The 14,994-nt window shown below is 41.6% G+C and overlaps 1 protein-coding gene across 2 annotated transcripts in view; it reads left to right on the top strand.

The window, feature by feature from the left end:
• The window catches only part of Abhd12 (abhydrolase domain containing 12, lysophospholipase), an 89,945-nt gene that overhangs the window by 55,529 nt on the left and 19,422 nt on the right, over nt 1-14,994 (top strand). The window contains exons 1-2 of one of the 2 annotated variants that reach the window (XM_047539983.1): nt 6,830-6,902; nt 7,444-7,568. In XM_047539983.1, coding sequence (XP_047395939.1) covers nt 6,874-6,902; nt 7,444-7,568 — 154 coding nt within the window. In that variant the 5' untranslated portion in view covers nt 6,830-6,873. Of the gene's footprint in view, nt 1-6,829; nt 6,903-7,443; nt 7,569-14,994 lie in introns of those variants that run through there. The other variant, XM_047539982.1, reaches the window with a different exon arrangement.

Genomic DNA, 14,994 nt, shown 5'->3' with positions numbered 1-14,994 from the left:
CTTCTCTTCATTTCTGATGTTAGTAATCTGTGTTTTCCCATTTTTCCTTAGTTGGTATGGGTAGGGGCTTATCAATTGTATTGATTTCTTTTTACTTTCTTTTTCAGAGGAAACAACTTTTGGTTTCATTGCTATTTTTCCCCCTCTGTGTTGAATTTCTCTTTTCAGTTCTTCTGATTTCTACTCTTAATTTTTATTAGTTCTCCTCTTCTGGCTTATGTTACATTTAATTTGATCTTCTTTTTCTTGTTTTCTAAGCTTAAAACTTAGGGGATTGGTTTTAGATCTTTATTCTTTTCTAATATATGCATTCAATGTTGTAAGTTTCCCTGTAAGTACTGCTTTCACTGCACCCCACAAATTTCAATAAGTTATGTTTTCATTTCCATTTAATTAAAAAAATATTTTTATTGGAAAGATTTTTTAAAATTTTTTATTCTTTCTGGTTAGTTATACATGACAGTAGAATGTATTTATGCATTTTGATAAATCATACATAAATGGAGTATAATTTCTCATTTTTCTGATCGCAAATATTGGAGGATCACATCAGTCATGCAGTCATGTATGTACATGAGGTAATAACGTTTGTTTCACTCTACTATCCTTCCTAACCCCATACCCCTTCTCCTCTCTTGACTCCCCTCAGATTTCTACTTTGGCCTGTGTATTATGTAGTAGTGTTTTATTTACTCTCCCAAATATTTTGGGATTTTCCACTATCTTTCTGTTACTGATTTCTAGTTTAACTTCAATGTGATCAAGAACAGACATTATATAATTTCTATTTAAAAAAAAATTTCTAAGGTGTGTTTCATGGCCAAATAGGTGCTCTATTTTGTGCTTGAGAAGAATATGTTCTGTTGTTGAATGAAGTAGTTTATAGATGTCAATTATGTCCAGTTCGTTGTAGGTGGTGTTGGATTTAACTCTGTTCTTGAGTTCCTGCCTGTTGGATCATCCTTTATTTTGGTGGTGGCAGGGGTACATGTATTGGGGATTGAACCTAAGGGCACTTAACCACTGAGCCACATCCCTGCCCATTTATTTATTTATTTATTTATTTTTTGCAGTACTGGGGATCGAACTCAGGGCCTTGTGCTTGCAAGGCAAGCACTCTACCAGCTGAGCTATCTCCCCAGCCCTAATTTTTTTATTTTGAAACAGGGTCTCGCTAGGTTTCTTACAGCCTCACTAAGTTGCTGAGGCTGGCTTTGAACCCGGGATCCTCCTGCCTCAGCTTCAAGCCACTGGGATTATAGGCATGCACCACCACACCATTTCTAACAGAGGACGCCATAGAATCATGCATTTCTTTCTTTTTTTTTTTTTTTTTTTTTTTTGCAGTGCTGGGGATCGAACCCAGGACCTCATGCTTGCAAGGCAAGCACACTACCGACTGAGCTATCTCCCCAGCCTAGAACCATCCATTTCTAACAGAGGAGTGTTGAAGTCTCTAACCGTAATAGTAGATTCAACTCTTTCTCTTTGTAGTCTGTCAGTTTTTGCCTCACTTATTGTGAACCATTGTATTAAACTTTTAGGGTTATGGTGGTAAGGTTTGGGGAGGAAAGGGTCCTGTGTAGTTCTGCGATTAGGTCTGTGTCTTCAGTGGTATGCACCTGTGAACTGTGACCTTCACATGTGCTTCTCCATTCCCTGTACCCTCCACACACCAGATTGGTCAGTATGGCTAGAGCTGATTGGAGCTGCTTATTTTCCTTTCCCCACTTTCACTTAAGTGCTGATAAAACCAGGGTGAACTCTGCTAAAATAACTTCTCCTGAGGTGGGCCTCAATAAAAACAATACAATGATCTAATTCAGAACAGTTCCTATTTCCCTCTCCCTGCCAAAAGCAAGTTGATTTTTTTCTCCCAGTATTCTCTATGATGACCTGGTGGAGGACCTGGAGAGAAAACTCACAAAAGGGCACGCCCTCCAGAACCCCCATCCCAACCCCTTAACTAGAAGGTTTTGACTCACAGACTTGTCTACACATGTCCACTGAGTCTCCAGAAATTCATCAGTTACATACAGTTCAGGTATTCTTATCCCAATATCTGCTCCTAGGTTTTTGCTAAGTTGTGACTTCCTGTGTTTGCAAGTCTCTTTCTTCTGTTTTGGGGGCAGTTTACCCTATGACCTCATTCCTCTGATAGATCTAAGAAGAAATGTTGATTTTTTTTGTTTGTTTGACTTTTTACTTGTCATTAAAATAGAGTGACAACATCTGAGCTCCCTTGTACAACCAGATCAGAAACCAGATGTGCTCTGAGAAACATTCTGAATCTTTGCATGACTGAATCAAATTAAGTTGATCTCAACTTACTTTGTTTGTTTTTTGTTGTTGTTGTCTGTTTTTTTGTTCGTTTTGGTACTGGGGATTGAACTCAAAGGTACTTAATCACTGAGCCACATCCCCAGCCCTCAATTTACTGTTTTTTGATCTCTTTGGAAAGACTAAGATATCTGATCAAATTTCATATTCTCTTTAAGTCTTCTAAGAAACTCCTTAAATTTGACTTGTAGGCCAACCCCTACTTGAAAGATAGTGGGTTGACATCATATATCTTATAGCAAAACCTCATAAAATTTTTTAAAAATATTTTTTAGTTGTAGATATACACAATATCTTTATTTACTTAATTTATTTTTATGTGGTGCTGAGGATTGAACCCAGTGCCTCACAAGTGTGAGGCAAGTGCTCTACCACTGAGCTACAAAAATTTTTATACGTCTCTTTCCTTTCCCTGGAGTTCCCCTCTGGGGTTGCCATGTCTGTGGACATCTATGTCATGAGTGTGACAGGGACGCTGCCTACCAGATAAGAATACATTCACACACCATGTAAGGTATCAGTCTTGAGTTGTTGGATCCCAGAGAGGCAGAGGGCCTGGGGGGAAGTGGGTCCAAGAGGAGTGACTGACTTATGGTCGGTACAGAAATGGCTCATTATCTTGTCAGTTACAGGAACTACTGAATGTTGACCCAAATCCTTCCCATCTGCTCTACTGGCTGCCAACTTCCTTCTCAGAAACTTGACCTTCCCAGGAAACTTTCACCTGCTCAGCCCTCTCAAATGCAGGGTACAGCTCCCTCAGCCTCCGTTTTGCATACTTACCAGTTTAAACAAGGCCTGCTTTGGGATCTACCATTCTAGAAGTAGCAAGAAATTGTAAATTCTACACATTATTCTTGTCTCAAAGAATTTGTTTTAAAACCCCCTATATCATGTTCATGATCCTGATCAGACAAGTAACCTTAAAAGAAAAACACTTGAACAGGCTATGGCCAAAATTTTGATCCTGCACTTAGATATGTGAAGTCTGAGGAACCATGGATCTCTGTGATCAAACCAAGTCCCGCGTAGGCAAAATCTGCAGTGTGTTCTCTCAACCATGTGGGCAGTATTCATTCCTACCAGTAATCAAGAACAGCAGCTACTTCCAGCGAAGAGGGACTACAAAAAAAAAAAAAAAAAAAAAAAAAAAAGCAGTAGAGCCAGGGATAAAGTTTTCTCACAATAGTTACAAAAATGTCACAATGAATAGGTAGCAATAACTTTTTAAAAACTGGAGAAAGTGATATCCCCCACCTCTCCAGACCTTGCTTATATCCTTAAAAAAAATTTTTTTTCTAGGTCAATTCTTTTAACTTTTTAGGGAACAGATGATTCCTGCCTGTATAGACTATTTCAGAATGTAAAGAAGATAAGGCTAGGAATATAGCTCAGTGGTAGAGTGCTTGCCTAGCATGCATGAGGCCCTGGGTTCTTTCCCTGGCACTGCAGAAAAAATAACTTTTTAAAATTAAAGAAGATAACTGCCAGGTGTGGAGGTGCATTCCTATAATCCCAGCAACTCAGGAGGCTGAAGCAGGAAGATCTCAAATTCAAGGCCAGCCTCAGCAACTTAGCAAGACCCTGTCTAAAAAATTTTAAGAAAATAAAAAGAGCTGGGGATATAACTCAGTGGTAAAGTGCCCCTGAGTTCAATCCCCAGTTTAAAAGAAGAAGAAGAAGAAGAAGAAGATAGATGCTGTTCATTTCAGGGTACAGAGGAATCATCACCCTGAAATATTTAGCATAGGAAAGAAACTACTAATTTTACAAATGAATAGCGATGCTTTTTAGATGGAATGCAATGTCTGGTGGGTGGGGAATTGCCAGTGTCCTGGCCATCTTTCACTTGGTGTCTTTCATTCACCTTAATTATTTTGGGAGTATCTACATGGTTACATGTAGCAATAGTTTTCTCCATTTCTTGTTATTTCATTCTATGGACTTATCCTTGGGTTTGTTCATCCATTCACCATCACCCCCATGGATGTTGAAGTTGTTTCAATTTGGGGATATTGTGAATGAAGCTTCCATGAACATTTTGAAACATGTCTTTGTATGGGTATTTGCCTTTCCTTTTCTCAAGGCATAAAATCTCAAACCAACCGAACACATTATAGTAGTGCAAAGGATGAGTGAGCAAATTGTGGGAGGACACAGGAGTGATCACAGGCCAGAACAGAGGACCCAAGCACAAGTTGAGCCTTTGGTGGTAGCACATTTGATTACAAGCTATTTCTTTTTTTATGAACTCTCCTTTTTTTTTTTTTTTTTTTTTTTTAGATAAAGTTCTGAATCCCCAGCCTCTTCCTGTGCCCAGAGGGTAATAATAGCTGAGGTGTGTTGCTGATGTGGTGCTGGGACTCATATGCATGCTTCATGTGCTTTATTGTGTATAAGCCTTCAGGAGTCCCACAAAGGAGATGTCATTATTTTTTCCCTTTCCTCCATATTCATTCATTATCTCTCTCTTTCCTGCCTCTGCTCCGCCAGTGCTGGGGAATCAAACCAAACCCAGGGTCTCTTGCATACTCAACAAGCTTGCTACCACTTAGCTAAGATACTAGCTGAGACACCATTAGCATCCCCACCATGCTCTGAAGGAAAGTAAGACTCAACCAGGTTAAGGAACCTGTGCAGGATTGTACAACCAGACAGTTGGCTGGTTGGATGTGGATCCAAACTTAAGGTCTGGCACTTTCAACCACAATATTGTGTGCCTTTCCTCTTTGCAAGGGTTGATTATGCATAGAATTTAAAATGCCATTTTAAACTGTTCACCCACATCATCTAATTAATTCCTATATTCCTTAGTGTGTCACCCCAGCCACTTCTCGAATTGCCCAAACTAAGTCAGATCACCCTGGGGCACCAGGTACCTCTCCAGGCACCAAGTACCTCTCACAAAGCCTGCCACCTGGGCTGTGAGCACAGTGCGGATGGGGATACTGTCCTTTGCTGCCTGATTGTCTAATGCCTACAAGATACCAGGCACTCAGTAGTGACTGCTGAATGATCATAGGGAATGAGTGACTTAATAGCATTATCAGATGTGAATACTGCTTATCAGTTTTATTGAGGTATTCGTATTGGCCTTGATTGCATATTTAAATTTTTTATTGAGGTATTATTTATTTATAGTAAAATTGACCAATTTTGTTTAATTTAGTGAGTCTTGACAACTATGTATAATCATATAGTCAGAGCCACAATCAAGATGAAGAATACTTCCATCACTCCAGATTCCCTATGTCCCTTGCATTTTATCTCCTCTACACTAGCTCCGGACAATCATCATTCCTCTTTTTCTGTCCCTGTAGTTTTGCCTTTTCTAGAATTTCAGAAAAATGAAATCATACAGTCCATAATCTTTTGTGGCTGTCTTGTGTCCAGCTTGGCATACTGCTTTTGAGGTTCATCTCTGTTGTTGCATATGTCAGCAGTTCAATGTGCATTTTTAAAAACCACCTTAATTTTTTTTTTAATAATCCAGAAATAAGAAACCTGCTCCAATAAGGTTTAATATGGTGAGAGCAGCAGTTCTCAAAGTATGCTCTGCACACTTGGGGTGGGCCCCCAGATCCTCTGTAAGTTCAGTGATTTTCATAACATTGAGATGTAATTTGCCCTTTCCACTCTCATCCAAATGTAAGGGGAGTTTTCCTAATACAATGCATCATGTGGTATTACAACAGATTGAAGGCAGAATCAGATAGGATCCATCTTCCTTCCATTGAACTGCTTGGCTTAAGGAAATCTGTAAAAATGTGAATGCCACTCTTGTCAGTAAAACTATTTATATTTAAAAAATAGAACTATTTTTCATAACAAATATTAATTATTAACATGTAATGAGCTGTTTATTATTAATAAATTAATACACTTATTTTGCAGTGTTGAAAATGGAACACAAGGCTTCATGCATGCTAGTCAAGTGTTGTACCACTGAACTGTACCCCCAGCCCTAAACAAAGTGCCTTAATTTTAACTTTTCATATGACAGATAATAATGCATAGAAGCTATGCATTACACTCCTTACTGTCCTAATTTGTGTGTGTGTGGGGAGGGGTGCTCAGAATTGAACCTGGGGCCTTGTGTATGCAAGGCATGTACTTTACCAACTGAGCTATATCCCCAGCCCAGGATCCTCAATTTTTTAGTGTAGAGAGGTGCTAAGACGAAGAAGTTTGAGAATCTTTGAGTTAGAGACATTTTTGAAAAGACCTCAGGAACAGGAAGAAGAGCTCTTGATGCTGGGGATGGATCAGAAGGGGGTCTTGAGACCCTGGGATTACCCAGTATGAAGGGCCTAGAGAAGGGATGGGGCTCAGAACTGGGCAGAAATGCCAGGAAAGGCCTTGTCAGTCAGTCTTGTTCTCAGTCTTCTGTCATCTCCTTGGACCTGGTTGGACAGGTTTTGCTGATATCCTGATTGTACATGCTTCCTACAAACAGCTAATGAGTAACTAACAACGTCAGTTGGTTCACAGAAGGGTGACTGCAAGGCCCAGAGAAGGCCACTGTTTGCTGAGATGAAGTGGCAACTGGGCTATGATGTCAGGTGGGATGCCTTCTAAGAGTCTGCTATCTTTATTATTATTATTATTATTATTATTATTATTATTATATTGCTGTTATTATTATTGGTACTGGGAATTGAACCCAGGGACATTTTACCACTGAGCTAGCCATTTTTCATTTTTGAGAGAATCTCACTAAGTTCCTGAGGCTGACCTGAAACTTGTGATTTGCCTGCCTCAGCCTCCTGAATCACTGGGATTACAGGTGTGTGCTTCCACTCCTGGCTGTCTGCTGAATTCTTACCCAAGGGCAAACATAAGAAATTGATAGGATTGTTTCTTTGGTTTTCAAGAAAAAAAATACAAAGACAAAAACTTCTTCCAGTATAATTCTAACCTCAAAAGACTGTCTCCAGTAATTACTTTGACAAAAGCAGATGGGAGGCTACTTTTATTACTGGCAATACTCTGGGGAAAAGATTTATGTGGTCCTTGTTTAATGACTTTGCTAATGCTGTTAATAAAACAGTGGCAAAACTGGACCCACTGTCTTTTGACCTATTAATTACTTCTCTCTTGCAGGCGAAAGAGCCTATGGTTCCGACTGAGGAAGATACTTCTCTGTGTTTTGGGGTTGTACATTGCCATTCCGTTTCTTGTCAAACTATGTCCTGGGATACAGGCCAAACTGATATTCTTGAATTTTGGTAAGTGGTGTTTGTCAAATTTTTAATAAATTTTAGAATATAATTCCATGGTGATGTCTGATTTTAGTGTTTTTTTTTATTTTAAGTGAGATTAAAATGTAAAATGTATAAATCTTAAGGGTATAATGTATAGGTAGGTAGGTAGATTCAGCCACCACCCACTTTAAGAAATAGCACATTTCTATTGCCCAAGAAGTTCCCTATGGCCTTTCCCAGTTGTAATGATGGCGTGCCCTTCAGTGCTGCCTTATGTCCCTTGATGACTGTACTGCACTGGGGTTGGGAGTCTCTCTTGAACTGTGGTGAATAAAACGTTGACAATGTAAAAAGTCATCTGAAGACGCCATGTTGGGGATGCTTTGTCACTTGTACTGTCTAAGAAGTTAAATGTCCTTGAAAAAATGACCAATGAAAGATTTAGCACCTTAAAAAATAGTAATAATAATTAGATCTTTTCTTTTAAAAATGTCTATTTTTTTCCTCCTAAAAAGCAAAACAAAAACAACACCTTGACACATAGGCTGGTAGAGTGCTTGTCTAGCATGTATCAGGCCCTGGGTTCCATCCCCAGTAACACCAAAAAATAAAAATAAAAAAACTGACATGGTTTGATTTGTGTGGAATTTTGCGCTGGCCCTATAAATGGTGTAAGCTCTTTGTTATCTTGGATCCTGTGTGTTTAAAAGTTGTTTGGGGGGTTTCTTTATATTTACTTTTGGGAGAGGTAGGAGGAAATGGTGTGAAAGTATCAAGCCTATGAAACAGAAGGCAGAAAGTAACCACGTGTGGAAATGGCAACCCATTCATGAAATAAGTCCTTGAAAATGGACATGGACATCATTGGAATGAGGAGGTCTCTACACAGGCTGCTTGTCTGCTTTTTGGCAGAGTGGTTTGCAAAGAGTGAGTTTGGCCCTTGTATGGCTAGAAGTTTGATTCTTAGGAAGCTGGACTTGATGCTATGGAAGCAGTAGGAGACTTGGTCAGGGTTAGTGGGAATTGTAGGGAGAGGGTGGACAGGAGGAACTCTGAGGTGCTTGTTGATGTGGATGGATGTGTGACTTGGGAGATGCAACACCAGGGATGGGTGGAGGGTAGCAGGCACCTCTGTAGTAGTGCAGCACATTTCAGTTGTCAGTCTATAATAGACTTAATCACAGAAACTTGGAGAAGACTGGCTAACAGGGAATTTCTGTTCTTTTACTGGTAGGAGGAACAGAACAGTAAGGTCAACATTTAATGCCTTGTAAATCCAAATCAGGGTTTTTTATTTGGGTGTGTTATAATAACTGTAAAATCCTTCCTACAAAGAGACACATTTGACTTTTCTTTTTTTTATTTTTGGTACCAGGGATTGAACCTAGGGGTACTTAACCACAGAACCACATCCTCAGTCCTTTTTTATTTTGAGACAGGGCCTCGCTAAGTTGCTTAGGGTCTTGTTAAGTTGCTGAGGCTGGCTTTGAATTCATGATCCTCCTGCCTCGGCCGCCCATATTGCTGGAATTACAGGCATGAGCCACCATGCCCAGTGACGTTTGATTTTTCTAATGGAAAAATTAGCCAAACTTCTAGGAATTTATGCTCTCTGGAGGTTTTGCCACTTGTGAGAAGCACAAAAGAAACTAACAACATACTAAAATCAAGGGAGCTTTATTTTTCTGACTTTAATGCCCCTTAAATGTACACAATACAGCACAGAAGAGAGTTTGGGGTTTCATGTAAACACAAAACCACAGGGCTGCAAATTTGCTGGTGACAAATTTGAATGGATCCTGCTTGGTCATTCTAACTTTGCTGACCTCTCCTGCCTCAGGCCCCTGGGGACAACAGGGGTATGTGGGGTGTGTTGTCCCCTGGGGCTTGGCATACTCTGAGGCCTCAGCAGAGATCTGAATTGAATTTTCATCAGATTAATTGTTTGGGTTACTTTAGGTACAGCCCACAAATTTTGCTGTGCTGGTTTTCTAAGAAGATGGCAGACTTCCACCAGAGCAGAACTTTGAGGTCTCCTAGTTTAGCCCCTGTGGCATAGAGAGGGGGGCTGTGCATGTACTTTTGGGGGAGGTAGGAGGAAATGGTGTGAAAGTATCAAGCCTATGAAACAGAAGGCAGAAAGTAACCAGGTGTGGAAATGGCAACCCATTCATGAAATAAGTCCTTGAAAATGGACATGGACATCATTGGAATGTGCACTGGGGCTATCACAAGCCCCCAGGGAGATGTCAGTCCTTAACACTTCCCTTCATATATCTGCTACATGGAAACAGGAAACTTATGGAAGGTTTTTTGTTTGTTTGCTGTTTTGTTTTGTTTTGTTTTGTTTTTTGTCTGATTGTTTTTTGCTCTGCTACAGAACAAACCCAGGGCCCTCATGCATGCTAGGCAAGTGCTCTACCACTGAGTATACCCCAAGCCCTATGGCAGTGTTTTGTTTTTAAAGGAGATTTTTGGTTGTCATGTAGATAAATATTGGTTTCTGGCCTCTTTTGAAAAGTTACTCAAAACTATGGCATCAAAGGGCACCATTCTGGGAGCAGCAGTTGGACATCTCCTGCAACCTCACCCACCTGGGCTCCTGCTTGCCCCTACGCCACACATCAGATTTCTCCTCACTCGGAACTGCCTCTTCTGTAATGAGGAACCCTGGTCTCCAGGCCCTGCCACCCTGCCTAGGCAGCTGGAATGGGTCATGACAACCCTTGAGGCCCTCATCAAAAACAGCCCTTTGTTTGCTGGGAAGAAGGGGCATTCTCTGCACAGCTGCTGGAGGCTCCTGACTTGTTGGTTTTCTCTTCTTAACTGCAGTCAAGGTTTAAATGTACTTGCCCATCTTCCCTGCCTTAGAGATAGAGGAGATGGGGGTATGGGCGCCCCCTGGTGGTAACCTGGAATTTTGCCTCAAACCAGGACAAGGCCTGCGGAGGGAGGTGCCTCTCTTACCTCCCCCAGATAGGAATCATGACCTGGTGGCTGTCCATTTTGACAATGAAGGAGCTGTAACAATCTTATAGGCCCCAGAACATGGTTAATATAGTCTTAAGCAAATCTGTCTGAAACCAAACTTACAAATCAGATAAATACTTTAGAAGAAGCATAGCATCTATGATTTAATGCATTATTCTACTTTAAATACATTTTCATCAGCAAAAAAATTTCATGTCTTTTGGGGTTTTTTTATTTTTATTTTATTTTATTTATTTTTTAACAGTACTAGGGAGTGAACCCAGGCCAGGCCCTTGCCCTTGCTAAGCAAGCATTCTCTCACTGAGCTACTTCTCAACCCCTTTTTAAATTTTATTTTGAGACAAGGTTTCAATAAGTTATCCAGGTCATCCTTGAACTTGGGATCCTCCTACCTCAACCTCCTGAGTAACTGGGGTTATGGGTGTGCTCCAGTAAAATACATCATCCTTCTTAAAAACAAACAAGTTGGTCAAAAAACTCTGAATAGCATAAATAACAATAAAAGTCTGAGAAACTTTGCTAACACTGTAGTTTCTTGTTTCTTTCCTCATGGTCTCTGTATGTGTCTGAGTTCCTGGCTGTCACTCTGCCCTCCAGTCAGGGATTGGAATGGCATATCCTGGTGAGAGGTGAAAGGAAAATGTCAGTTCACAGACCAGGAAAATAGCTTCAGTCTGTGCATTACCTCAGGCCTTTCTTGGAAGTAGGTTAGATCCCTATCCCCAGCTTCCTCTTCTTCCTTCCCCAGAGCAGTCCCTGTTAATTCCCCATAGCTGTCTTTCCTGTGAAAGCCCCTGTATCCCATATCAAGTAATTAGAATTTGGTAAATTCAGATAACCTGCCCAGTCCTTCCTTTGTTGATACCATACCTGGTACCAAGGCTACTCTGTTACAGTGATCAAAATGACATGAAGCCCCATACCAAAGACCTTCAGGCTATGCCTCTCACAAATGCCTCTCACAACTCAGTGGTGTCACCTTTTGCCCTAGCAAATATTCACTACAAAAATGTATGACAAGTCAGGCAATATGGTGCACACATGTAACCCCTGCTACTTGGGAGGGTTAGGCAGGAGGATCCCAAGTTCAAGGCCAGCCTGGGCAACCGCATGAGACATGTCTCAAAATAAAATTTAAAAGTGCTAAGGATGTAGCTCAGTTGTAGAACTTGCATAGGTAACATAGAGAAGGGACTGGGTTCAATTTCCAGTACCACATACACACACAAAAAGTATTACAGAGTAGGTTGCTTTCCATTTATTTCACATGTTTATTCACTCTTTACTGAGTGCCCATATGTGCAAGAGCCTTTCTAAATCATGCACATTGATGTCTGTGTTTGCTGATAGAAACAACATAGGCAAAAGGTAAATAATGAAAAACTGGGGAAGAAACCTAAAGCCTTTGGCCCAGCAATCACAAGTGAGCTCTGCTCACCTGTGCATCAGGGACTTTGACTGTGCAGTCAAGCCTGGTTTGAGGTGAACCTGTGAGAAATATCCATGGAGCATGGAGGAGTACACTGCTCGGGGCTCACTCCTGTGGGACTGCCTATGGGCCATATACTCTGTCCCTGCTTCAGTCTGCAGATGAAGCAGGGGCCCAGGCAGGGGGGGCTCCAGTCAGCATCTAGAGTCACTGAGGCCACAGTGGTTGATAGCCAAGGGGGATCTGACCATCTGGAAGGTCAGGGCATCCTATGCTCACCCCGTACTGGCCAGCAGAACTGAGGCACTTCTGGCCCAGGCATATCTCTCAACCCTGTTCAGGCCAGCTCCACCTCATACACACACAACCTGTCCTTCCCTTGCTTGATAACATTTCTGCTTCTTTAGTCCTGCTTTGGCCAAGTGGTTTCCTATAGCCACCAGTCTCTGGGGCTGTTTGATCCTAGAAATGACCAGGCTTCACATCACATAGTCCTCACGCTAGTGGGCTGCTGAGTAAAAGAGGTGGTGTCTGCTAAACTGCAGAGCATTCATTGTGCCTCCTCTTTCATGGAGGCCTCTAAATCTAAAAAGTAAACTGGGAGACCAATTTCCTGTAATGAGTCTATCCTAGAGTAAAATAGGGCCTCTTAGTTCCTGGATTTCTTGGGCTTGGTAGCTTTCTGGATTAGCTGCTAATCCTTACATAGCACATTTGGCAGTGCCAGGGAATCCTCTCAGAATACTAGGGCAGCTTGTTTAAATACTGACCTCCTTCTCTGGACAAGAACTGAACAAGGCATGAAGTCAAGCCAGCAGAAGCCAAGTGCCTCAGCCCTTAATTGACACTGCTGTCTGTTGGGGCAGTGTGGGGGTAGGCAGTTAGTTCCAGCTTTAGAGGCAGGCCTGCTTAAATGAGTCTGAGTATAGGGGTTGACAGTGCCCCAGGTTGGAATATTGGGTTTTATTAAGGAAGTCATCTTACCTCACAGTTGTCACATGGTGCCTTTGCAAATCAAGCCTTAACTTTCAGGTTCCAAAAGTGTGCAATAGAGCCACAGAGTAGAGACACTGGAGTGGACCATGAAGTGGACTCACTTTCTAGGCCTTAACTGGATCCTTCTGCCAGGATAAAATCTGAACTCCTTCAGTATGGATGTGTCCATTTCCTGGGGTGCTCTAACAAATCCACAGACGGGGTGACTTCAAACAGAAATTTATTCCTTTACAGTTCTGGGGGCCAGAAGTCTGACAGTAAGATGACAGCCAGGCTTGCACTCTATCTGGAGTTCTGGGATAGAGTTACTTCTGCCTCTTCCATCATCTGGTGATGGCCAGAACCCCTTGTCATCCCTTGGCTTGTAGATGCATTGCTCCAGTCTATATCCCATCTTCTCAAACACCCTAATTACCTCATTTAAGCCTGATTACCTCTATAAAGATCCCATTTCTAAATAAAGTCAAATTCTTAGGTACAGGGCATTGGGACTTCAAAATATCTTTTGGAGGGACACAGTAGCCTGTAGCAAGGACACTTCAGGAAAGTTTTTAAATTTAGCCTGCTTCTTATTGAAGAGATGGATTAAGAAGTTGGTGGCACAAACAGCAGTCTAGTAGGAGGATTTGTCTTCCAGCATGGTCTGGGGTAGACACTTGGGAGTTTCTGAGAAAGGAGCATGTATGTTTCGTGTCCTCATGAGTCAGATGGTTCATTTATTTAACAAATGTTCCTCAAGTCTTGGTGGCATTTGAGGAAGTGAGAGCTAGACATGCAGGGTGCCACATGATGTGTGAGGTTAGTAGTGAATCCCTGTCTTCACCAAAGAAAGCAGTCAGCAGCTGTGGCTTCCTCCTGGAGAGGGGGTTTGGCCACAGTTCAGTCTTTTTTTTTTTTTTTTTTTTTTTTTTTTTTTTTTTTTTTTTTTTTGTGGTGCTGGGGATTTGAATCTAGGGCCTTGTCAGCCAGGCCAACTAAGCTATATCCCCAGCCCACAGTTCAGTCTTTGTCACTGTGGATTTTGGGACCTGCCATTTTAAGTGAATAAATTGCTTCTCCAGGTTTGTGGGGTTATTATTTGAGTTTTTCATTTTTAATTAAATTTATCTTCCAAAGATTGTGTTTGCCACAAGTAATAAAATGCCATGACATATAAAGGAAAAATTAAGCATCACCCCCAATACACACCTGGCATATGTCTTTTTGTATTTTCCTGAGCCACACAAAAGGTTGTTTATGTTGACTTTGTTGCACTATCAGGGTGGGATTGCACAGTACCCACCATGATCTTATGGTTCCTTTCCTGCTCCTATTGTCTGCCTCCTGAGGATGTTCCTCAGGTCTAAAGGCCCATGATTTTCCAGTTTGAGGCAACAGTTTATTCAATCATCATCCTACTGACAGGTGACTTGCTCACTGTAGGACTCCTGTTGCCCTGTTGTACTCCCAACTTCACTTATTCTGGACAGGGTTCCGTGAATTCATCTATCTCACTGCCCCCACAACGTCATTTTCCGCTGTGCTTCCTGCGTTAAGTGACTGTACTAGAAACTTCAGTTTCTTCTTTCTTTACCTCCCACATTCAGTGGGTCCTTGAGTCCTGTGACTTCAGCCCCAGAACATCTTGGGTATCACCCCTTTCCCATTGACTGTCCACCCACCCTAGTCCACGCCTCCAACTGTGGCTTAACTGAGCTTTTCTGCAGTCTCCTCAGGTCTGTCAAGGACATTTTCTTCCTTCTCTTGCATCTCCTTACACCTTGAACAACGTCTCTGGTTCCAGGATCTGCTCAGTCCCTCTCATACTGCAGTATCTAGGAAGTTCTTAGTGCTCCAGCACCCTCAGACCCATCCCTGCCTGAGCTTAGGGGGGGTCCCATCTGGTAGGGATCCTGAAGGAATAGTACTTTTACTTTTTGAGAGCCTTGCCTCTGCTGTGGGGGTTGTACTTGTTCACATAGGTGTACGTGTGCAGACATTCATTTTATGAGTAGGTGTGCTTGTATGTGGGTGTGCACATTTGTACATGTTTAT

The sequence above is a fragment of the Sciurus carolinensis genome, chromosome 2 (genome assembly GCF_902686445.1).
Source record: "Sciurus carolinensis chromosome 2, mSciCar1.2, whole genome shotgun sequence".
Taxonomy (NCBI): Eukaryota; Metazoa; Chordata; class Mammalia; order Rodentia; family Sciuridae; genus Sciurus; species Sciurus carolinensis.
This window is presented reverse-complemented; position numbering and strand designations above follow the sequence as displayed.